Source organism: Setaria italica, chromosome II (genome assembly GCF_000263155.2).
Source record: "Setaria italica strain Yugu1 chromosome II, Setaria_italica_v2.0, whole genome shotgun sequence".
Taxonomy (NCBI): domain Eukaryota; kingdom Viridiplantae; phylum Streptophyta; class Magnoliopsida; order Poales; family Poaceae; genus Setaria; species Setaria italica.
This window is the reverse complement of record NC_028451.1, coordinates 4,995,558-5,019,968: the sequence shown is the minus strand read 5'-3', so window position 1 is coordinate 5,019,968 and position 24,411 is coordinate 4,995,558. Positions and strand designations below refer to the sequence as shown.

The following is a 24,411-nucleotide window of genomic DNA, read 5'->3' as shown; positions in this document are numbered from 1 at the left end:
CGCTAAATAGGAGCACTAACCAACACCCCATCAGCTAGTTTCACTGTACATGATCCGGAAAAATTAAAGCTCAATTGGTGCTGTTGCATCAGTGAGCAGAGAACCACATTTGTGTGTAAAGGTTACCTGATTCAAAAGTTACGTGGCTCAACAGGTAGGCTGTATAGACACACAGAAACACATCCCCAGACAAGAGTTTCATTGATTGCCTAGTTTCCCGGCGTTTCTGGAGATACATTCGGCACTTAACCGGCCCTGTTATTTCAAACTGGCATCGAGCCAATGCTAACAAGTTTGTAGACAGGACCAGCGCAAACCAATCACACATGTTGGGCCAAGGTTTCACGGCTACATCAGACAAACCATAGCTCGCTCAATCTTTGTTCTCTTCTTCCCCTGATGCGTCAACCTTTGCTGCGGCCGATGCATAGCTCACACTGCTGTCTCTCATGTTCTTGCACTGGCTCGACTGCTCATAGCGAACAAAGCCAATCTTAATCTTTGTTGAGCAATGTTTCAACATCTGAAACAAAAATGATGCACATTGGATGAGAACATGGTAAAATAAAGGATAAGCATTAACTATCATAGCCAAGAAAGTCAGTTTACATACATGAAGGAAGACACTGATGGGGTGGCGTCCACATATGGTGTTCTCATACTCCTGCAGGTATTGTTTGAATGCAACAGGATCACCAGTCTCTATGATCTCCATGCCCATACGGTCCAAGGCCTCAATAGATTTATGAATGGCACCATGTTTCTTCTCATAATATGTATAATTGAACCTGATGCGAGAATGGGATCAAGAAAATTGTATTTCTGTTTACCAGATGAAAAAAATCAACAACAAAGAAATCTTCATATACTAAAAGAGGTAATAACAAGATCTTATGATTGGGCCCTAAGACGCGTTGAATATGGCCCCAAAAAACTGAGCCCAATCAGCCATGGTCGGTTTTCCCTACCTAGGTACATGAATGTGGTCAGGCTTTCTTTTAGTTTTAGCAGTTTTTTTCCCCTGAAATTGGAGATGGGGTTCTGGAAGGATAGATGGCTTCATGGGCAATGATCTTGTACCACGGCAGTTTGCATTGGTTCCTAAAAAAAGAGCAAGTAAAAGAGCTGTTCTTGAGGCTCTCACCAATAGAAGACCGATTTCAGTACAAGAGGCGCTCTCTGTTGGAGTTATTGCAGGACTATTTCTACACTCTGACATCATCCTAGCACTACAGTGGGACTACAAGATCATTATGCACTTGTCTACCTATATATTGATATAAGAAGCACCAATTGTTTTCTTTTCTATGTCCACCAACTTAGTGAACACAGGTAAATTCTAGCTAAGTTTATTTTTGGTCCTTGCATTTCTTTATACTCCATAATCTCACCTAACAATATGTTAATATATATAGCTAAATGAGCCTTGGTCTAAGATCAAGACAAAACACTAACTAGTCTGGACACTAAATTACAGCTTAGTTCAGCATACCATCCCCTGACTTACGGACAAGCTAAATGGTTATGCTGAACCATTGTTTGGTAAAGAGAGGTAATTTTTCCACTACAGATCCGGCTGAGGTAGAGCTCTCATGGCTATTTGGGAAGAGAGGTAATTTTTCCACTACAGATCCGGCTGAGGTAGAGCTCTCATGGCTATTTGGGAATAGGGCATTATTGTGCACTGCCCAAAAAATTTTGTAGCAGCAACTGGGGATAAGCTGCATCTCAAGGGGAGGGCGATGTCACGCCAGGTGAAGCAGACAGTGCTGTGCAACAAGACACAAGTGTGAGGAAGTAAAGTGGGAATTATTGGGGTTGTGTTGTAATGGGCTTGGAATGGTACAAGAGTCATACCCTTTTGAGCTTAAATAGGGGAAGCTTGCAAGAGGCAAAAACATGAAAGAAAATTGCAAAGGCTTCCTTCCCCATCCTATCTATACTCCCTTGGCCCTTTATCAGTCCTCTCAATTTTCTATTTCCATAGAGAAATTACCCTAGTTATCCTTGTTGCCCTGAGATTTTTACAAGAAATTATTGTAAGCTACAGGCTGCAACAACATGAGTATTGGACTACTGAAAACAGTGGCTCAAGAACGACAATGGCAACTGCTCTCTCTCCCGGCTCATCAGATATGAAGTGGCTGTTTCTGATGGCAATTAAGTGGTGCAGAGGGCCAAGTGAGGTCAACCAGTAGGTCCGACATGCCGTACGCCATAGACATGCATGAAATGCACTCAAGATGTGCAGAATTCATAATTATTTCCCATGATAATACAAGCAAGAAGCATCAGTAAGCAGTCACATAAACGCTAATCACTTACCGGGATCCCCAATGGCAGAAGTCTGAGGACACAGAAAAAAAGTTATTTGGATCATCGACATATTTAGAGAGCAGCTGTCCAAACATGGCTTCACTTTGGGAGCTAAGTGCGCCAACAAGGATAGGGACAACTTTTACAGTATGCCTGTCAAATCAACATAGAAAAAGAGAAAATGTAAGTATGTGTAGACATGAGAATTTGGCTCCAAAGAAACTATTAAATGGGTACAGACATATTAACAAAGTATTTACCCTTGAAAGACTTTAGAAAGGTAGGGCAAATGCATTTCCATGCTATGTTCAGCTTCATCCACTCTAAGATCCATAAATTCAAATTTTCCAGTAGCGCTGAGTTCCTCAATGACTGCAAAGGTGGAAACCAGTAGATTAAGATAGAATACATTAAATTTAAACTTTTTTGTGCAGCAGCTCCTCAGTATCTGGAAAATTAGTATAATAATGTACTAAAATGTTTGCAATGAGGTGGAGTGGCCTCATTGAAAAGGCAAACTCATCATGCATAATTAGGATGAATCGACACGGTGGGCTAAATAATCCATTCAAGGTTGTCACAAGCTCAAGCAACACCTACTGGCCATATCAGAGAAATATCTAGAGATGTCTCATTATGCATGTTGATGACTATATCTAGTTAACAGTGATGCACCCCAGGATTATGTGGAAATGTAGTTTTACAATCCCTGTAATACTGACCATATTGAATCCTATATTAGAACCAGGCATCAATAATAGTAGAAAGGAAATATGCAGACAACACCATACACATGATACCATTAGCAAAACATATCATTCTTAATGAGAACTAGTTGATTGATTATGTATAATATGTACAGCACGTAATACAGAACTTGGCTGAAAATTTTCAAGCATCCAGATTGAGTCATCCACCTTCCTGGTCTACTGGCAAATCCCCAATTGGAGTGGAATAGACAGTAGCCCTGGTTAGAGCACATTTTGGAGTGTAGTAGTGATGAGAAGGGCCAAGCAGAAACACCCGAGAACTGAAATGCGTGAAGAGAAGAAAAAAAGACACTATATGGTTAGGAAGCATTTGTAGAGAAATAATTATCATAACCAATCATGCACATGTTTTGGAAGTTGCTAGAATGATGTCAGAGTGTAGAATGAAGCACATTTTTTTGTGAGGGGTAGAATGAAGTACATTTATGGAAACAACAGTGAAATAATGTACGAATATCACTTCACTTCTAGCCTTTACCAATTATAGTATACAAAGTAATACACTATATTTGAAATTTAACGATGTAAAAAACTTAATGTTTTGCATTGACTTGAAAAAATGTGCGGCAATGATACAGAAGAATGTTGCAATAAACTAACTGCTGTTCACATCATCCAAGTGACGCAAGTGGTACATTCTGGTACAGGTAGTGAAAATAGTAATTTTACTCTCTAAAGGGATTAGTGTCCCAGAGAGAGGACCAAATGCACTAGTGGGCAGTGCAGCAGCAACCTAAAAGGACAAAAATGGAATCCATTATATTGTTTGCATTTTATGACATTTGTTTTCACCTAAATGAAGGACCACTATTGTGTTGACAAGACTAGCTTTTACATAGATATGAAAACATCCATGACACTGAGCACTGATTGAATCAACAAGAACATTGATTTGTTTTTAGAACTGGAGATATTAGAGGAAAACTATGGTAATGTGTTAGATAACTCACATGTTAGTCGGATCGATGTTCCCAAAGGCATAAGCTGCACAGCGCCCCGAGTATGAATAACCAGCATGGCTGTAGTGGTAAGTAAAGAATGTTACAATAGAACAGTAATCAGCATAAACCTAACATCCTACAATAAACACCAACTTACGGTGCGATTACAGCCCTAACATCAGGAGACTTTGTTAGACCAGCTGCCCCCAGCCAACCATCGAGTTCCTCTTCCAGCTTCCTGGCTAATTGCGAACATGAAGCAGTACTTAGATTTTAGGATAGGGCAACCAAATAGCAACACCAAAGATTTAAGCAAAAAGGAGAAATAGTAAGCATTGTTCATATCCCTAAAAGTTTATTAACAATTGACCTCTGAATTTGTTAGCTGCATTGAAAAGAATACAGGATGCAAATGCTACAGTGATTAATTTCATTTTGTTATAATAAATATGATTAATGAACAGAAAAATACAACGTGCTGCATGCATCAATCATTCTGCATACTCAATGTGTCACCCACCATGTAGCGATTATGCAGAATGATTAGGCTAACTATGTGGCCTCAGCACTAATTATACCTATATGGCCAAGTACAACTGTTTATAGAATGGACATTTTATAAAATTGCAGGAAGGAAATTTCAAAGGTGGCAAATGCAGAAATATGAATGTCATCTTGAGACAACTTTTGGGGCAATGCTAAAGTTGGTGAATGCAAAACAAAAAAAGATGCACTCCATCCGATTCATAATACTTGTTGTTTTAGAGTTGGATGCAAGAGCTAAGGAGGTAGATAAAATTACTATCCTACCCTCAATTAATGTTCTCTAAAGCGTGCATGCATGGAGAAAGAAGTTCACAATGATGCAATCAAGGAAGGTAAGACTGGCAAAAAAAAAAAGACCAAACGTTCCTAGAAGTTGTAGAACAAGTATTTTAAACTTTAAAGAACGTAAAATAGGCCAAAACAACAAGTACTTCAACCAGAGAGAGTATCACATTATTCCACTCCAAGCAGAAGCAAATAAACTGTCAGATAACTAAACGGTTATGGTTTTCTATAACAACGACCAGTATCGAAACTACATCAATTATGTAAATTTAAGTCTTGAATAAGATCGAACAAGCGAAACAAGCAGCATCTAAAATGCAACAAGATAAAAGATTAAAAGAAGTGCAAAATTGTTATTTCAGGGTCTGGAAGGTAAGTACCATTGTTTGTGTACCAAGAACCGGCATGCGCAGCCCTTCTCACACGCTCCATTGATTGGTTCAAAGAATCCAGTAGCAGAGCCTAGCACAAGCCAGAGGGGGTCGTGGCCCCTCCAACAATCAGCTGACTGAAGTGTTCAAAATGTGAAGGAAAAATTGGATTTGACTATTCATTGAACTGTAAACAGACCTATCAATCTCCCGGAGCAAATGACTCTCAGTTAAAACAAAAATAACTGTTCATTTGTGGTTAACTGTGTTTCGTTTTGCTTTTTCCTTGTACTACTAAGCTTCTAGGATTCAACAACTACCGGCTATAGAACAAGAGCCTCAACAAACTGTAACTGCAACTAGGGCTGGTAATGTTAATTAATTTTTTTCGAATTATTGTACCATTCCTATATACCAAAGTTTGGTACCTGAGATACCCTAAAAAGCCTCATTGATTGATACAATTTCTTGTGTTGATCTGTCCATTAGTGTTTTCAGAATTATTTACACTGAAACCAACATAGAACATACTCCGTATTTCCCACTGTGATCTGTGACAAAATCAGCATATGCGTGTTGTTAGCTCTCCAATTTGTCAATTTGGGTTTACCACTCCAGTTTGGCCATGCCAATTCAATGCACAATCTATGTTTACCACTCCAGCCGCCCGCCATGGAGCCCTCCCCCGACGACCCCGAACCCGAAGCCCTAACCCAGCCACCACCATGCCTCAATCCGAGAGAGGAATGAGGAGGAGGACCCGCCTCGTCGCCGGCCGTCTACCACCACCCACCAGGGTTGGACGAGCACGAATCGTCGGAGGAGAGAAGAGAGCTGTGGAGCAAGAGATGGCTGGCTGGGTCTTACCTCGCCGGCCTATAAGAGAACGGCAGGCGCCCGGGTGAGCTTGGGGAGGGGAGCGTCGCCGTCGGTCTGGGGAAGCCTCGCGGTCCGGCGTCGGCCTGACGACGGGGAAGGGAGGAATGGAGTGTGGGACAGTGGGAGTAGTGGAACAACCGGTTCCTCTGACACCAGACCTTTCTACGTCAGAGCCTCAGAGGGACGTACTCGGTGTTGGGCCGGGGAATCAAATAGATTTGCGGCCCGCAAACGAGCCCATCCATCTCTCGCCTCGCTGTCATCGTCTAGGCGTTGCCGTCCTGAGGAGCCTTTTCGGTTGTTAAAAAATGTACATGACTTCTTGAATAATCTCAAGAATATCAAGCCAAGAAAGAGAGACCATTCAGTGAGGGTTCAGGACTTCTGCACCCAATGGTGCTTGCTTAGATTCAGACATTGGAGCATAATGAGCTTCACTGAACGGTAATTTTGACCTTTAATCTTTAGACCATTTTCTTTTGCCCCTAGAAACACCATCACCTGCGCAACACGTGCATGTGCTTATGCACCACCAGTACCTGCCACTTCCCCAACATCTTGTAGTAAAGGAAAATTAGAGGGTTTAGAGAAATAAATGATAGAATGATAACACTAGAAACACAATTTTCTTTAGCAACAGACCACTGAAATATGACTTGCCTCTTCCCCAAACTGTGATGTAACTTTTTTGTCTCTCTTTCCTAGCCTTGTACTTCTCATTCCTAGTGTGAAGATATTCTTCATAGAACATTCAGTTATTTTCCTTCAACTTGTACATACTATACAAACATGTTTTCTCCATGCAAACATGACATCCGAGCAAAAATAAGCACACAGAAAACCATGAAAAAGCGTGATGTGCGATGCGGCACCAATACTCCCTAGTAAGAAGTCCATCGCTATGAAAACCCGTAGCATAACTCACTGGATTCAGACTAATAGGTCCTTTCTAGAGAATATATATGTCCACTTTCAACTTTCTAAAGTGTGAGGGGGAGTTTGAGAATGCTCCAATTTTCATTACTTTGTTTTATCTAAGTATGTCTGCACAGACTACACGACTATGGTGTTCTTGAAATGAATATTATTGAAAAGGAATATGAGCTAAATTTGCATTATGCTTTGTCGAGTTTGCAATTCAAAATCAATTGTGTTGTTTATTTGGGTTCCGTTACAAGACGCAGTCCACATAAAGAGAATACTTCACATTCATGCTCCCTCCTGATCCTTCTAAAGCCTTTGCAAGTTTTCAAAGTTAGGACATATTTGCTAGTGTTACTAATTCGTAAAAAATATAGTAAATGTATGCTCCGTCCGTTCGTATTTATAAGGCACACACGGATAACATGATTCAAAGTCTACAATCTTTGACCAACAATTTAGCCAATAATTTTTTATTTTTGCAACGTAAATTTGATATGGTTGGATTTGCAATCAAATGTACTCTCCAATGATTATAAGTTTATAACCATAAACAATATAATATAAGATAAATGGATGGTCAAAATTAATTTAGAAGACCGTGCCATGTCAAATTATGCCTTATAAACAGGACAGAGAGAGTACATGCTAAGGCCACCTCAAACAATACCAAGCCCTCGAGACTCAACATACTAACCTTACTATTAAAAAAACTTACCGTTGATAGTGCCCTAACTCCCATGTAGGTGGCTGTGATTTGTGATGTGTAGCCACCTATGAATAAAAGTATGACTAGTCGCGATTCGCTTTGCGTTCTTCTTTTCGGTAGGTCGGAGATGGAGCAGATCGTGAAGCGAAAGTGGATAGAGGGGGTGGTGTACTTGTTGATCCTATTCTTTCAACTCGAACCGGTATTAATTACCACATGAATGGAAGGAAGGAGCATATATTGTTAGTTTTCACTTTGATCGCCGGGTAGCGGGTCTTTCTATTTCTCTATATACATCTTTACAAGCAAAATATGCTCCTGCTATGAAAAGAAAAATCCTAGCATGCCCCTACCCCAATAAGCATGTCCCAAACACATGTCAGAACTAGATTTATGACTTCTATTAATTATTTTTAAAATGATTGAGTATCAAATGTCCAAAAATAATTTATCATTATTGGTAATAACCATTATTTATAAAAATACCTTAATATTGGTAAGGAATGGCTTGATTTTCAATGGCATCCAACCTGATATTTCTTCTTGTTGGTTTGGGTTGAAAAGGAAATTTGGTCTAGTTATTCTAGAAGCAAAGGAACAGTCGAAGCCCATAATAGGACTCTATTATAATTTTGCTGATTTTCTTTATCTTCTTTTTTATTGCTTGAGACTTGTCTCTTTTTATCCTTTTCTTTTTAATATATATATATAATCAGTAGGGGTAACCCCGCCTGCTTTCTAAAAGAAATTGAATGATCATGCAAAATGCGGTGGATGAATATTAACATAAAATTTTAATGTGATTCAGGCCGCTTATACTCATAGCTGCACAGCCCGAAAATGCTAAAAAATAAATTATTGAAGTTGAGACAACCTCGGGCTGCATTCAACTCAGCCCACTTAAATCTGGCACACCCCCATTTTCGGCCCAAAATAACTACAGATCCAGCCTAATCCTTGCGTGATCTCAGCCATCCCTCTCAATCTGATGGATGTCGACACCCGTAGCTCGAATAAAACCAGCGACGCCTTCACTGAGAACCCTAGCTCACATTCTCTTCTCCTTCTACCTTTTCAGATGCGCCGCATAGAGAGAGAGACAGCAAGCGGTGGCGGCGCCACTGAAGAGCGAGATACGGTGAAGAGTGATGCCACCATGGGCCCGCTCGCCGGAGTGCACATGTTGCGGCCTAGGCAGCGGGCGGCTCCGTCGAGATTTATGGAGGTTAGCGGCGGCGAAGATGCGGCGCTCGCGCACCAGAAGAGGCCCTTGGTGGCGACGAGGCGGCACTTCGGGGCGATGATGGCAATCTTAGTAGCAGTTGTGTTGCACATGCCAACGTGCGGGCAAGGGATCCACTCCTTGTGTGGAGAAAGAACCACACCGAGCTGAACTATGGCAGCGGCGATGCACATCGACGATGACCGGCCTCCCTCGGTGCGTATCCCACCTCCCTAAGTCTATCAGTTTTTGGAAATTTTATGATCTAGGGTTTGGAGACCGGGGATTTCTTTTAGTGCTTGTTTACGGATTTATATGTTTTTGGGCACTTCTTATCTGCACGTGGAAGAACGTTAGAGGCAGAAATAATCTTTTTCCTACAGAAATGTCATGAACTAAACTTGATGTCGCACTTTTGTGATAAGAACCGGGGCTTAGTGCACCTATAGATGTAGAATCCCATTATAAAAGGGTCTCTTTTCATTTCTCAGAACGGGAACCTCTTTTAGAGCACCAGATCTGCAGCCTGAATTCTCGCATGAAAAATCCAAGCGTATTTTACCAAAGGAAAGTAAAATTATCCCATGTCACGTTTGTTTGTTTTCCCTGAACCATCATGTAACAAACGTGGCAAATGCCGTAGCTGCTGCGTGGGGCCCGCTGGAGGGGGTGGCAGTAAATTTTCACCATATAAAAAAAATTAAAGTAGGCTATTTCTATTACTACTTTTTTGCGAGGTGCTATTTCTTTTTCCAAACCATTTCCAATTTTTTTCTGTGTGCGTCTCGGTCAGCCGGGCCGGAACGGGAACAGATTCCAGCCCACGGCTCGATTCCGGTTTGGAAACCCCGCCAGCTCCGTCCGTTACGCCAGCTCGGACTGAGATGATGATTCCAGCTAAGAAGCGAGCCCAGCCAAATAAATGCTGATGAGCCCGACGCCAGCCCGTCATCCCATCCGGCCCCACCCGCCCGGCCCCCCGAAAATTTGAACGCCGAGAGAGGCAAACCCAAACACGGCTCCCGAAACGGAAATCTTCCCGCCTCGCTTGCTTCCAGCACGCGTTCCTCCCCTCCCTCAGCTTCCCTTCCGGCCGCTCATCCGCCGGCCGCCGCCGAGCGATCCCTAATCTCTTCTCACCCCGCCCGCCTTCAGATTTGTGGAGCGTCTCCACGCGCCCCTCGCCGGACATGCCACTGCACGGGCCGCGTGCAGGCCTGCATCCTCAGGCGGCGCACGCCAACCGAGAAACTTTGGGAAACAGCGGCGGCAATCGCAAATTGATTCTAGAGATTTCGCCCAGATTCCACCGTCAGATTCGAACAAATCCAACCGCACTCTGCACTGACCGCACAAGTGACATCACCCCCCTTTCTCGCACAATGCTGCAAACTCCTCATATCGAACAACCACTCAATCAAATCATAATCGAAAGTTGAAACCAAGAACGGATTATCAGCAACCAATCAATTTCGCAAATCGAATGGATCGGATGGACGCAATCGAACAAGATTTGACACCGAAATTCAGATTCAGGGCAACGAGCCCAGGAACATAACATTACTATTATCATATCATAACTCAGTTCATCATCATACAGGCAAGAGAGGAGCATGCCGACCAAGAAAGGATCGGCATCTCCAAGATTTTACAGACCGACTACTGCTGATGCTACCGACCAAATCTAGAACTAGGCACTGGTTTTACTGGTTTCATCTGACAAAGCTAGGATGGACCAAAATCCGGGGAGGAGCGGGGGGCACATCTATAGGCGGAATGGCAGGGGGGCGCCGGCGCCGGTCTACTTCTTGGCCTTCCTCGCCGCGCCCTTCCTAGCCGGAGATGCAGCGGCGGCCTTCTTCGGGCGCCCGGCTTTCTTGGGGGTCGCCGCGGCCTTCTCCTTCTTGGGCGTCGCCGGGGCGGGCTTCTTGGCGGCCTTGGCAGGGGAGGCCTTGGCGGAGGTCTTGGCAGCCTTGGGCGGGCGGCCGCGGGGCTTGGGCGCCGCGGCAGGGGCGGCGGCCTTGGCCTTGGCCTTGGGCTTGGGGGACGCCGCCGCAGCAGCCTTGGGCTTGGCGGCGGTCTTGGCCTTCGCCTTCGGGGACGCCTTGGGCTTGGCCGCCGGCTTGGCGGCCTTGGCGGGCTTGGCAGCCGGCTTGCCGGCGGCCTTGGCGGGCTTGGGCGCGGCCTTGGGCTCGACCGCCGGGCGGGCGGACGGCAGCTTGAAGGAGTTCTTCACACGGGTCAGCTTCCCCGCGGCGGCGAGCTTCTTGAGCTGCACGGCCAGCTGCTTGCGGAAGTTGGACGGCAGGTTCCCGCCGTGCTTCTCCTCCAGGTACTTGCCGATGGCCACCGAGCTCGACCCGGTCCTCTCCTTCAGCGCCGCAATCGCCTCCGAGATCATCTGCACGACGACGAAGACGACAAGCAAATCACAGAATCAGATCGAATTCCAAAACACAAAAAAACAAAAACAGGCAATCGGATCGCTGCCTCACCTCGGCGTACGGCGGGTGGGCGGCCGGCTTCCTAGCAGCTGCGGGCTTCTTCTCCTTGGGCGCCTTCTTCTCCTTGGGGGCCTTCTTCTCCTTAGCCGCCGCCTTCTTCGCCTTGGCGGGCTTGGCGGCCTCCGCCTCCTCGGCGGCAGGGGCCTCGGACTCCACCTCGGTCTCGGGGACCTCGGTCGCGGCAGCAGCAGCCTCCTCAGCCGACATCGCCGCTAAACTAACCCTCGGGAACTGCGCTCGCGCTAGTGCGTTTGCTTGCTGTGTCGGCGGCGGCGGCGGTGACTGATGAGGCCGGAGATGAGGACGACCGCGCTTAAATAGCGGGGGCGAGGGGGAGCGCCCTGGGAGGTGGCTCCGCGCGCTGTGATTGGCCGCGGTGGCTCTCACGCGGATCGCTGCCCCGCCGCGGCTGGAGCTCGCCGCGAGCCGTCGGATGCGCCGGGATCCAACGGGTGGGGACGCCCGCCGCGCGCTGGCTCGGATACTGCCCCCCACGGGTCAGCTGCCGCGGGAACGAGCCTGTTCCCATCTGTGCTTCTGCCCCGAATTCCCGAGCTGATCTCTCACGATGTGATTCATCGAATTTGCTTAAATTCAGTGTGTTTTTAGAGTACGAAATTATCTTTCAAATGCGGGTGGTTTTGCCGAATTTGGTTGGGAATTCGGGGAGAAAATGGTGTGTGATTGGGGACAGGTCTGTTCTCAGGTGTCTCCGTGCAGGTGTGCTTCTCTCCCAACTTTGGGACACGAATTCTCCCGGCACGCTCAACCGTTTCTCACGAAATTTGTTTCGAATGTTGGCAACAAAATTATCTTTCGAATGGGAGTGGCCTCGTTCGATTCGGTTCAGAATCGAACGAAAAATTGCTGGACAAGTGATGGCAGGTCCAGGCGGTGGTTTTTTGCGCGCCTGTCACGATGCGTCGCACGGGCTGGCTTTGCCGTGTGCCGCACCAGCGTGCAGGCACGGTTAGACGCCAAAAAAATCAAATCAAGGCCGGTGACGTAGCATCTAGGCACATTTACAAGAAGTAGAACAAGAGGATGGCCGGAATCAAGTATGCTACTGAAAAGGGGAATAGTGATCAATTCCTGTGTTAGCCTAGAACATCTCCAAAATGCTCAAAGCTTTTTAACAAGGTGGAGAAATTAAAGTGGCAGCATGATTTGAAATTGATGGCAACATGTGGATTTACGGAATGGAATCAGGTCTACTACCAGTCTAGAAGTTGTTTGGGAGAAATGAATCAAAAGATTTGCTACCTCAGTTATGCTGGGCGGTGATAATAATGGATTTTCATGGCAAAGTTTGCATGGCATTGCATTGCAATTTGCATCTCCACCTCATCGTAAGATGATTTCGTGTAACCATGATCGTCGAGTCATGCTTCATTCTGCCAAGAACAAAGGTTTTCAACTAGTTTGATGTGGCATTAGCGCAAATAAAGTAGAATGTTTAAAGTTCTGAAAAGTGGGCAGTTTGTATCTTTTTTTACTCAAAATGGAGTGATTAAGTGAGCATATTGGTACAGAATGTTTAAAGCTTTTTTAAGCTGCTATATGAACACATTCTCCTGTAGCTGATCACCAAAACAAGGGTCAACTCCACACCAAACGAAGTTAAATTGCCAGTGCCAAAAGGTAGTGAGTGAGCAGTGACGTAATATTGGGGAAAGTTGAAGCGTGAATTTAGGTCTGCCACGTAAGGCGTTCGGCAACAGTTTTGCTCTTTTTTAAGCGTGCTGGTGTCATACAGGGAGATATTTCTAGTGAATTTATGTTATTTCAGTGTATATTACAACGTGCCAGAAAAAGAGGCTTAGGATTCCTCTTTAAACACCTATATGCAATGGGCTTGTACAAATATATCGAAGAATTCTGATGCATCGTGGCTCACTGGCTCAACGTAATCAAACACGCTCGTAACGTTTTTCATTGCATCTAAATAAACCTTTTTCTCTTTGGACTTATGTAGGCTTTCTACTTTTTCTTGATGCAACAAAACTTATTCTTGATTTAGTATCGGAGATGCTCCTAGAAGCATTATTTGCATTTCGAAAAGATTTTAGATGGGAATTTCCAGAAGATGGTGTGTGCGTTGAGTGCTCTGTTTACATATTATCCTCCTCCCTAAGAAGAAAAGGCAAAGATGCTATCCATTGGCAACTATTATACTCCCTCCGTTGCAAAATATAGGTTGTTTTGGCTTTTCTACATACATAGATTTTGTTATATATGACATAACTCTATATTTAGGTGTATAGCAAAATGGATGTATTTGGAAAAGTCAAAACGACCTACATTTTGGAACGCACGGAGTAGCAATCTTAATGCAATGACTAGGATAATTTCTATAGAATTATATAAGCAAAAGTATAATTTGGCAAGAGAGCTAATGTGAAAAGAGGAAGACATTATACCATGTTGGCGGAACGAAGACGTGGGCCACAAGCGCATTGGGGCAAGGTGTGGTCCCATGCATTTCGTGGGGCGCACCATTGCGACAGGCCCACGCGCCAACTATCACTGATGCTTTCATCATTCGACCTCGCCGCCGCCGCTACTCCCCATCGTTGTCAGGCAATGTAGGAGGGTGGAAACAGAAGGAGGTGGTCCTGCGCCACTCGACTGTGGCGGAACCGCCCAAATTAAACCGGTTCAAGTGCGCTAACCATCCTCTTAGTAGTTAATCCAGTCACACGCACTTGAAACGGTGTAATCCGACAGTCCGTCTGGTTAAGCCCGATTCAACCACCGAATACCTCGATCAAAACAACATGCAACAAGTCTCACATGAAGGTGAACACATACGATACATCATGGTATTTCAGTTTACAACCATAGAGTTCTTAATTAATTTACAAGCCGAGTTCGAAATTCATAAAAAATTATGAGCCAGAGTTCTTAAATAAAACACAGTAGAAGTCTAAACGATAAAGCGTGAATAAAGATACATGACGACATGAGTAGCCTGCCACATGTCATCAAACATGAGACCACCTCAAGGTGAGGCCGGAGACCACTCAACCGACCACCCTTCAGGTAAAGGTCGGCCATCCTAAGGTTGACCGGCAACCAACTCTATTATTTCTTCACTAATACCTGAAAGTAAACAACAAAGCAAGGCAGAGTATACTAATACTCAGCAAGACTTACCCAACTATGGTTTATATTTAGCCGACTCCTAGTATGCAAGGCTTTTAGCTGAGGAGTTTGTTTTGCCAAAAAGCAACTAAGAGTTGATCCTTACTCTCAAGTTTTAGCATCCAATTTAAAGTTGAGCTAACCATTCTAAGTGAGCAACATTTTCAAAACTTTTCAGTGTGGAAAAATAATTGATTATAGATAACAACATCAGCATCATTTCACATTTCCTTTCATTCCACTTCTTACTACGATGTGACGCAGTGATCAAGGTTCTCTTAACCGAGAGCGGCGGTGAATTGATTCGATTTATAACCTTGTAAGGTGGACCTATACACACGGCATATGCATGCTTTGTCAAGCCGCATATGGCAAATGGTTCCCTTAGAGAACGATGGCGGTTGCGAACTTCTGCGACCCTCAAGTGCTAATCCCCACCGGTACCTTCCCGGGCCTGCCGTGATTTACTAACTAGCACACGAATAGGAAACATGACTAACTCAATCTACAATCGCGCCCTAAGTACTAGGTTTTACCAGGTTCAGCTACCTCCTACTTCCAGCATGTGTATAGTATAGTTCAAACTCAATCAGCAGGGCCACAACGAACAGACCTTAATCGACACAGGTGGAGCGCAACCACACTACTAACTTCAACTTCATTTCTATTTCCGCCCGGTCTCCAACTTTTCTTTCATCAGTGATTCATTCTCACATAATTTGCCATAAACATCGAAGGGTCCTATGTCTCGTGAGCGATAGGCAATCACTCGACTTCTACCGTTCTTAATTAATCATGGCACTTCTATCGATCTACACATGCTAGTATTTACTTAGGAGTCCTAGGGATCATGCAACCAAGGTTTCATTCAACTCCTAGGAACTTCATGTATAAACTAAGCACATATTTAAGATAATTGCATAGTTTTGAAATTAGGGATTATGCTCTGGTGCTTGCCTTCGAGACTAGCCTTGGGCTTTTCTGAACTTTGGTTCAAGTCTTGGGATGCTTCAACTAGAGAGGCTCATGCTGCTCACTCTCGGACGCGGCGATCAAATCATAAAGACCATCGACTAGCGGGTTATCTACATGAAAGTGCATATGTATGAGTTGATTGAAAGGTGATGACACATGCATGAAGTCAAGTTTAGAGAGTGCAACAACTCAATCATACAATATTTGAAGATCAAGAAGAGTATACAAGTATATCATTATCTACACAAGAGAACACTAGAGTTTTCATGTGAGACATAACATTATCAAACTAAGCCAATAATATTTCAGTAACTTTGGTTGTAGCATGGCATAAATACCAGAGCCTAAATAAGTGATTTAGCATGTCATGATGCCAACAAGATCTAGGTAACAGGCTTATGAGTGAACTATAGCAATAACATACTAAAGACCAAATAAATGACACATACAAGCAACCATATATATTCTATTAGCAAATTTTTTAGGGATGAACATGCTACTGATAAAGAGCGTAAAAATAATTTATATGCTCCCAATTTCAATAGCAAATATTTTCAATAATTTAAAATATTTTATAGCAAGAATAATTATTCAGGAAGCATTCTATGTTATTTAAACATAAATCATTTACAAGAGCTTACTAAGCATGCAAACACATTACTGTAAAAGGTTCGGAATGATTGGACTACCACAGAGTTTATTAAAAATCAAACATTGCAAAACTACATATATGAAGAATAATTTATATCTCAAGTTATTTAAGCAATTTGGTTCTACAAAATTCCTAAAACACTTTTCAACATAAGAACATATTACTCTGAATTTATCAGGATTTTATGAGTACTAGAGCTATTTATTCCAAAATAAAGAGATTAAAGAACATGCATTTTAATCAGTAATAAAACACATATTTCACAAGAACAAGTATTTTTACTAGGTATATCTAAAAATAAGGAAGAAAACAAAATTTATTTTGTATTTTATCATTTTTCTACGATTTTATACAGATTCCCAAAGTTTCAGCCATTTCAACTAAAACTAAAATAGAAAAAGAGCAAGTTACTTTCACAGATAGGTCCTTGGAACAAAACTATCCTAGCAGATCTGCCCTTGCTTTTGCGCTAAAGTCCCTAGGTCTAGCACTTAGGCCTCTCGAAGTTTTTCCACCTAGCACTTAAACCCTGCCATCTTCCCCATAACCCCCTGAGCTTCTATTTCTTTCGCACCCGTGCCCTCCTTTCCTTTTTCAACCTTGGGCACGCCTGAGTGCCCACGGTGGGCGGTGGCGGCGCGACCACGCCGGTGCAAGGGTGGTGCCTCCCACCCTAATGACTACTCCGAGTGCTTCCCCTAGTTCAGGCACATCCCCTTCCATACTTCTCTCCTCATCTCTTTAACCCTAGCCCTACCTTGACCAGCGGGGGCGCATGATCGACGGTGAGCTCGTGAACGCGTGCGGAAACTAACCTAAGAAGGAGAAGCGGCGAGCGCTAGGGCACCAGAAGCTCACCTTAGCTCCGTTTGTGGGGTTAGTGGGGCAAGAGGAGGCCTGGAGGGTGGAGTTCGACGGCAGGGTAGAGCTTAGGCGGGTGGCAGTACTAGCAGCGGCGGAACTTCAATCCCCAGCATTTTGGGCCATGGCGGCGGGCAAGAGGTGGTGGATGAGGTAGCTAGAGGGGTGTAGGAGAGGTGGGTGGCGGTCATTTGAGAATGGCGGGGGTGAGTGGGAGGAATCGACCGGCGGTTGTGACTGCTCGCTTGGCTTATTTTGTTCTAGCTCTTGGCCATGACGTGGAAGTAAAAGGGAGAGGGAGGGTGAGGCCGGCCGGTGGGAAGGAGATAAAGCTGAGGGTACGGTCATTGGTCACTCTAGCAAGCAGTGGTGGCGCAGGCGCGAGCAGTGGTGGGCGCAGTGGCAGCAGTGGCGAGCGTAGTGCGGTAGTGGTGTGGATGGCGTGAGCAGTGGCGAGGATGGCGTGAGCAGCAAGGTGCGGAGGAGCTGGTGGCGATGGGACGGCGGCGGTATGGCCGTGCGCACGGGGTTTTGACCATGTGCGGTTGACGGCACAGGCCAAGAGGGTGGACACATGCGCGGCATGGCAGGGAACTCGCCCTACCATCTGTGGCAGAGCAGAGGTATGGGAAGAGGGAGGAGAAGGGTGACAAGTGGGCTCGCACTATTTTTCTTAAAATAACTTTCCCCTTCAAAAAAGAAAGGTGCAGCTAGTCAAAAATTCCCAAAAATACTCATTGGAAAGATAAAATTACAAAGAACACAAAGGAACTTGAACCAACTACAAAGCTAAAAAGGATTGCCCAGAATTTGAAAAGTAAAGTAGTTAAAATTTAAACTTCACTGAATTTTTATCACTAGCACACATCACCCAAAAATTAGGGAAAATTCTGTAAATTCGTTATTTTTTATCAAGTATTTAAATAAAATAAAAGGAGCCACAGCTATATTGCAACAATTGAAGTTTCTTCACAAAGTTGCTTTTGAACAATAAATGTCAATTTAATGAAGTTTAAACTGATGCAATGACATGATGCTCATTATGCACTAATGAAGTTTTCTAATCCTAAGATTAACACCCGAGGTGTTACATTGACATCGCTAGCATGGGGAAGTGTAGGGGTGGCCTTATTGCTACTCACATGCGGCCCTGCTGTCACCCAAGTAGCCGACGTTGTGCCTGCTCCATCACCGAATTTGTCGTATGATGGGGAGGATGAGGGGTTCCACGCTAGCATCAGCATCGCCCAAATAGCCATTGCTGCACCCCGCCATCACTCGATTTGCTATAGGTAGGGCAGAAAGAGGGGAGGTGACCATGCGCCACCAGATATTGCCAGTGTTGGAAAAGGAGGGGTGTCCCTTCCGTCCATCCGCACCCTGCAGCTGCCACCACACGCACCCTACAATGCCACCACCATGCCACCGATATAGGGGTTGAAGTGGAGAGAGAAGAGGACGAGAGAAGGAGGATTGAGGGAGGGAGTGTAGAGGGGGAGAAGAGGCTGGTATTTATAAAGAAAGCATGGATTTTGTGATGTATCCTTAGCCTCACAGAATAAATCCATGAGCGTATAGATACCGATATAGCTTTCACCCGGGAGTATTCCAGGGTATTGATTTCCAAGGAGAACGTGAAGTGCTCTAATATAAACTAATTCATCTGGATGGATGGTAAGGGTGATGACAAATAAATAGGAGATAAAGAAGTAGGAGGGTAGAGATAGTACTTGTGTAGTAATGCTAGCTATTCCAATGAATCAAGCGGATCAGACTTATTCACAAGAGTTCACTTCGAGCGCCCGAGACACACCACCCCAGGAAGGGATGAGAAGGGGGATGATCGTGCCTACCCCTAAGTCCTACAATTGAGAACTGATGTGATGGACTACGTCATCTGGATAGGGCTGTCACCACCTAGCGGCTACCACAACTATTCCATAGAACTGGGTGCAAACCAAGGTAATCTCTAGCCTAGACACCACGTCCACACTATCGATTACTACCTTACTCAAGCTTAGAAATAAGGCATTCACTCAAAGTAGGATAAACTACTAAACAATGAACGACGAACAAGTGAACAAATGTGGGCAAGAACTGATGCTTTAATTAATTAGAGGAACCATAGTTACCAAACAAGACCTAGATGTTACTCGAAGTTGAGCTGCAGGTACAAGGTGGAGGAAAGGCTAACAACTCTGGCTCCCCCCCAGGCCTCTCACCTCGCCTCTCTCCCTATTTCTAAGTGTAGTATTGGCAGTGCTTCGCTTCTTGATCTTCTCTTCTCGTTAGTTTGCAAATGAGGCGAGATCCTCTATTTATAGCTTTAATAGGTCGATTTGGGAGGAGGGGGTACTTGCAGGGGAGCTGCAGAGGCAGTTTGTGTAACAACCCATGGTCCAAGTTGGGTCAACAATTTGAATACCATGCATGAGACATGGTAGCTCTAGAATAATCCCAAATGGGAAGTGGAGAGAGGGATGAACCAAGTTAAATAGCTAGCTTTAGAAAGCATTGTAACCTTAGGTTAACCCTTTTACACGAAGCGAGGACGAAAGCGTAAGCAGGTTGTAGTGTATGTGTGGTCCACTCAGTGTGCAGAGTGGGCATGAGCCATTTTCCTGGGCTGGGTTGTTACAGTTTGTTTGTGGGCCTGGGGTTGGCCAAACCTCCATTTGCACCGGCTTGACACGTGCCACCATCTAGATTTCTTCGTAGAGTTGGTTGTGTGCTTGTCCAAAGTCAGTTTGGTCTCGCGGACACCAAAGGTGGGGTCGGTCGACCCAATGACTTTGGCTGACCCTACCCACTGGCCCCAAAGACGTCTATTGCACCGCCTTGTCTTGTGGACACTTGTGATTGCTCCATGGGTCGGTTATTTTGTGAAGTTTGTTTGCTTGGTGGACCCATGGATCCAAGGGAAGTAAACCAAGGTCCAGGATCAAACTGACTTATGTTCGATGCTTTCTTTGCATGTGATCGAAGGTGGGCTAGAGAGAGGCAACAGACCGTGATCGGTTGAACCTAGGAGGGCCGGCTGCCCCACCTTTTGTAGGGGATGACCCATGACTGAAGTCCCTTGGGTCTTGGGATGAGTATTGAGCCTTTGGGCAAAATTTGATGGTGATTGGGGTTGGATTTAGGTCGGTGTTTTATACTCGGCAACCTATCAAGGGGTATCCCGATGTAGTAGATTGGTTGGTGGGGGATCGCCAAACTTGGAACTCGAAGGTAAAAGCGAGGACACAAGACACGAATTTATACAAGTTCGGACCACCAGAGTAGCGTAATACCCTACGTAGGTGTTGTATATTGTGTCCTGTGCTTGGGTGTTATTTGGTGTTGAGGATTTGGTCCTCTTTGTGGTTTCACGAGGTCTTCGCCTGCTGATCTAGGGACCCCTACCCTCCTTTATATACTCCAGGGAGTGGGATCACTAGTCGGTTATAAGGTAGGAGTCCTAGTAGGATTACATGGTATGAGTACTGGTAGAATTACAGAGAAATTCTAGTAGGAGTCTGTCTTCTTCCTTCTTTGCAGGTATTGAGGATTAATCCCCGACAAGCCCTCGAGCGCTTCATAGTCGAATGCAATAGTCTTCGAGTACTTTTTAGATCCTCGCCGTGTAGTTTAGTACTTCTCGAGTACTTTATATAGGTGAATCTTCGAAGTTCCTCATAGCTGTCATGAGGCTATGTGATATGGAATGTGAATCTTCAAAGTTCCTCAAAGCCCTTGATCATCTTAATTTTGTAATCTTCATCTTTGGAATGTGATATGAAGGGCGACGGAAGTCGCAGTCTATATGGAGTAGCCCCTGAGCCTTAGGTTGAATCGAAGAATCAGGGTGAGGGTCAATAAAAAATCTTGAATCTTCTTTCTTCGTCTTAAAAACAATTAACTGTTGGGTGTAGCTTATCAGTCCCTGAGCCTTGGAATGATTAAATAATCAATCCGAAGGTCTTTAGTCTTCACGCAAGTCATCGTCCGAGTTGTAGTGTGACATCCAACTCCTGAGCTTATGAGCCAAGTGAGCCGTAGAAGTCACGTCGAGTAGTTATTGGCGCTTATCCCCCGAGCTTGGAAGCTAGCTGAGCCACTGGAGATATTCCGAGTAGTAATTAGTGCTTTGCCCCCGAGCCTGGGAGCTAGTGGAGCCATTATAGGTATGCTGAGCGTCCTGGAGAGTCGTCGCCGAAGGTTGACTTGTAAAAAGAGATGCATACATTATGTTGTATATTTGTAGAATTTGGGACTGCTGAATTTTTATTTAGAATATAATGTAAATATTGTGTGTTATGCTCTTATTTCGGTCATATTTTTCCCGAGTAGTTGGCATGTTACGTTTAGGCTCTAAGTCCCAGTTTAGCCATTAACACTTCGTGTGAGATCTTTATCTTGTGTACTCGTACTGGCATTGCTGCTACGGAGACCTTTTGTCTCGCGTCCTAGCATTTAGGCTTGACAGAAGATCCGAGGCTATCACGAATTAAGGTGTGTTCTGCTCAAGTATATTGACGACCGTTAAGAGAAGAAAAAGAGAAGACATTTAAAATAAATAGTCGGCGTTGCGACAAAAAGAGAGCGCGATTGCGTTTAAAGTAATCGTTGAGACTTTTCTGCCTTTTGGCAAGAAGAGCGCATGTTACTGCTCATAGGATTTGTGCTTCCTTAGGGTGTAGCCGCTGTGAGCCTCCAGTACTTAGTGCACTAAACTTCATGGTAGAGCCTCCTAATTCTATGTACCAATCCTGTGGTGGAGCTTCCGTAACTTAGTGAACCAAACCCGTGGCGATAGCCTCCATATTTCAATGTACCAAGCCCATGGTTGTCATTCAACATGCCCCATGAATAATTGGCAAAGTGTAATTTTGGAGGGTAATTTCTGTTGAGAGGCGTACACAAATAAGTAGTCGGCGCGTTGCCCTGCATGCGGAAAACAAGCTGGAAAATTTATATAAAATAATTAAAAAAGTGACTTAGCTTGATTCGTGGACTATTGTCAACGAAGCCGTGTCGACTGTTGATGAAGCCAAATAGTTAGAATCGATTCTGACTAGTTGTTGATCACGTGGAAAGACGAGTGGTCGAAGTAGTTGTCAGTGACTCGATTATTTGTCTCAATCTGCGTGTGACTTGATCGACAAGCCGTATGCAGCAGCTTGCAGCGGAAACCGACTCGGTCTTCGATTGGAACGCGGAGCACATCAATTCTATATCGATGTAGATTTGTCTGCTCGGAACTCCAACTCAGCGACTTGCTTCTTATCAAGTAGATTGATTTTGATGATGAGGTACTTTAAGCTCGCCCGATGATCTCGACGATCACTCCTACTTGGCGCACCAGATGTCGGTGTTTTATACCTGGCAACCTATCGAGGGGTATTCCGAGATAGTAGATTGGTTGGTGGGGGATCGCCAGACCTGAAACTCGAAGGTAAAAGTGAGGACACAAGACACAGATTTATACAGGTTCAGGCTGCTAGATTAGCGTAATACCCTATGTACTGTTTGGGGTGTTGTATATTGCACCCTGTGCTTGGGTGTTATTTGATGTTGAGGATTTGATCCTCTATTGTGGTTTCATGAGGTCTTCGCCTGCCGATGTAGGGACCCCCGTCCTCCTTTATATACTCCAGGGGTGGGATTACTAGTCGGTTACAAGGTAGGAGTCCTTGTAGAATTACATGGTATGAGTCCTAGTAGGATTATAGAGTAATCTTAGTAGGAGTACGTCTTCTTCCTTCCTTGCGGGTACTGGGGATCTACCCCTGACATTGTGTTCATCGTGCATCACAATCTTCCAAGAGCTATAACTTTTGCTTTCGAACACCAAATGAGGTGAACCAAAACTCCATTCAATTCATCTCGATGAGCTCTACGACATGGTAAGGTCAAATATGTGATTTGGATATTTATGGGTCCATGTCCAAAGGAGCCTTTGTCCCTTGCTCGGAATCATGTTGAAATGTCCGAATAAACCCTTGTTTAAGTGCCACCGGTCCTTGGACATATGGTCTATTGTTACTCCTCGACCATTCAATGTATTTGTACACTAAATTACCTATATTCCTTGCAAGCATGTTGGAACACAAAACTTTTTTTGAGGAAATTGGAACACAAAACTTGTGGAACTCGTTAGTTTAAATCTCTATAGCTAAGGTGTTTGCTTCAATTGATTTGGTTTATTAAATGTTGAAGGTCGAATATGATAAATTAACGACCGACAATAGTTTCTCAAAAGAGCTCGAGGCTCGGCTCATCTTCGGCTTGTTTCGAGATTGACTCGAATTCTAAATGAGACAAGCTCAAGTTTCATCCAAAGCTTGTGAGCTTTTCGAACTCGAGTAAGTCGTGCATTGAGATCAACTACGACTCTGTGAGGTTTATACACATGTATTCTAATTTTATTACCTAATTGCATATTCAAATCCTCAAAGCATACAAGTACGAGAATGGCTCAAGTTTAGTTACTATATACATTTCGATTAACTAAGTTTGTGACTGATAAAAACCTTAAAGCTTGGGAACTGTTTGTGTTGGCTCGCTTTAAGCTTAACCAGAACTACAAATGGGCCAAGCTTAAGCCTATCTACAAGCTCGAATGGTTTTGAGGCTTGGATTGAGCATGGTATATTGTTGCTATGTGAAGTACTCGGTGATTTTAGGATAGGAATTTGCATTTTAGGATTGTAGCAAATATAGTAATTATACTAAATCGATGACACACTAGCAAGCATGCATCAATCATCATCTATTGAATTGTTTTGTTACAGGTCTATGATCAAGACTATAGGTCCATCTAAGAGCTTGTGTCATTGCACATCATTTGTGCTTAAATAACTACGCACACAATAACATTGGCATCATCTTCCTCGCTTTGATACGATGAAAGACTTTTCATCAAAGTATAAAGTGGTAAATCATGGTCTTTTGCCACATGCAGCAATGGGATTTCCACCAACCATGGTACAACCCATTTGAACCTATATAAAACTACGGAAAAAAGTGTAGAAATTTAAAGCAACTATTATGGTTGTGAAAAATATCCCTCGCTTATTTCGTGGATTTACAGCCGGTGCCGCTGGATTTGAAGGTCCAACACCACTTGATCTCCATTGCCACCGTGGATCTAAGGTGGGGAGGGGCACGACACGACAGCCGGTGAAGCTTGGCGCGGCCGATGGCTGGCATGAGTTGTTGCACGGGAAGCAAGTAAGTCTGTTTGGTTCTAGGGTCGAAGTGGGTTGGGTTTTTTGTTTTTTTTTTTTTTTTTTTTTTTTTTTTTTTTTTTTTTTTTTTCTTTTTTTTTTTT

At 44.2% G+C, this 24,411-nt stretch overlaps 2 protein-coding genes across 2 annotated transcripts; both read right to left on the bottom strand.

Moving 5' to 3' along the window:
* Nucleotides 1–166: 166 nt before the first annotated feature.
* Nucleotides 167–6,252, bottom strand: LOC101779923 (protein MEMO1). Its single transcript, XM_004955623.3, has 9 exons — nucleotides 6,097–6,252; nucleotides 5,239–5,320; nucleotides 4,185–4,269; nucleotides 4,037–4,105; nucleotides 3,234–3,346; nucleotides 2,577–2,688; nucleotides 2,326–2,469; nucleotides 614–788; nucleotides 167–523 (listed from the first exon to the last, which is right to left on the bottom strand). Exons 2-9 carry the CDS (start codon nucleotides 5,288–5,290, stop codon nucleotides 374–376), a joined length of 900 nt encoding a protein of 299 aa, XP_004955680.1. The 5' UTR covers nucleotides 5,291–5,320; nucleotides 6,097–6,252; the 3' UTR covers nucleotides 167–373.
* Nucleotides 6,253–10,485: 4,233 nt separating this feature from the next.
* On the bottom strand, nucleotides 10,486–11,765 carry LOC101779531 (histone H1). The gene is made up of 2 exons (XM_004955622.3): nucleotides 11,456–11,765; nucleotides 10,486–11,361 (listed from the first exon to the last, which is right to left on the bottom strand). The coding sequence occupies exons 1-2, from the start codon at nucleotides 11,669–11,671 to the stop codon at nucleotides 10,762–10,764; spliced, it is 816 nt and encodes a 271-aa protein (XP_004955679.1). The 5' UTR covers nucleotides 11,672–11,765; the 3' UTR covers nucleotides 10,486–10,761.
* Between the last annotated feature and the right edge of the window lie 12,646 nt (nucleotides 11,766–24,411).

Coding starts and splice junctions, on each gene's coding strand:
- LOC101779531 (XM_004955622.3), bottom strand. CDS start 11,671: ATGTCGGCTGAGGAGGCTGCTGCTGCCGCGACCGAGGTCCCCGAGACC. Junction 11,362..11,455: donor CCCACCCGCCGTACGCCGAG/GTGAGGCAGCGA, acceptor GTCGTCGTGCAG/ATGATCTCGGAGGCGATTGC.
- LOC101779923 (XM_004955623.3), bottom strand. CDS start 5,290: ATGGAGCGTGTGAGAAGGGCTGCGCATGCCGGTTCTTGGTACACAAAC. Junction 4,106..4,184: donor GTTAGGGCTGTAATCGCACC/GTAAGTTGGTGT, acceptor TTACCACTACAG/CCATGCTGGTTATTCATACT. Junction 789..2,325: donor TTCTGCCATTGGGGATCCCG/GTAAGTGATTAG, acceptor TTCTCGCATCAG/GTTCAATTATACATATTATG.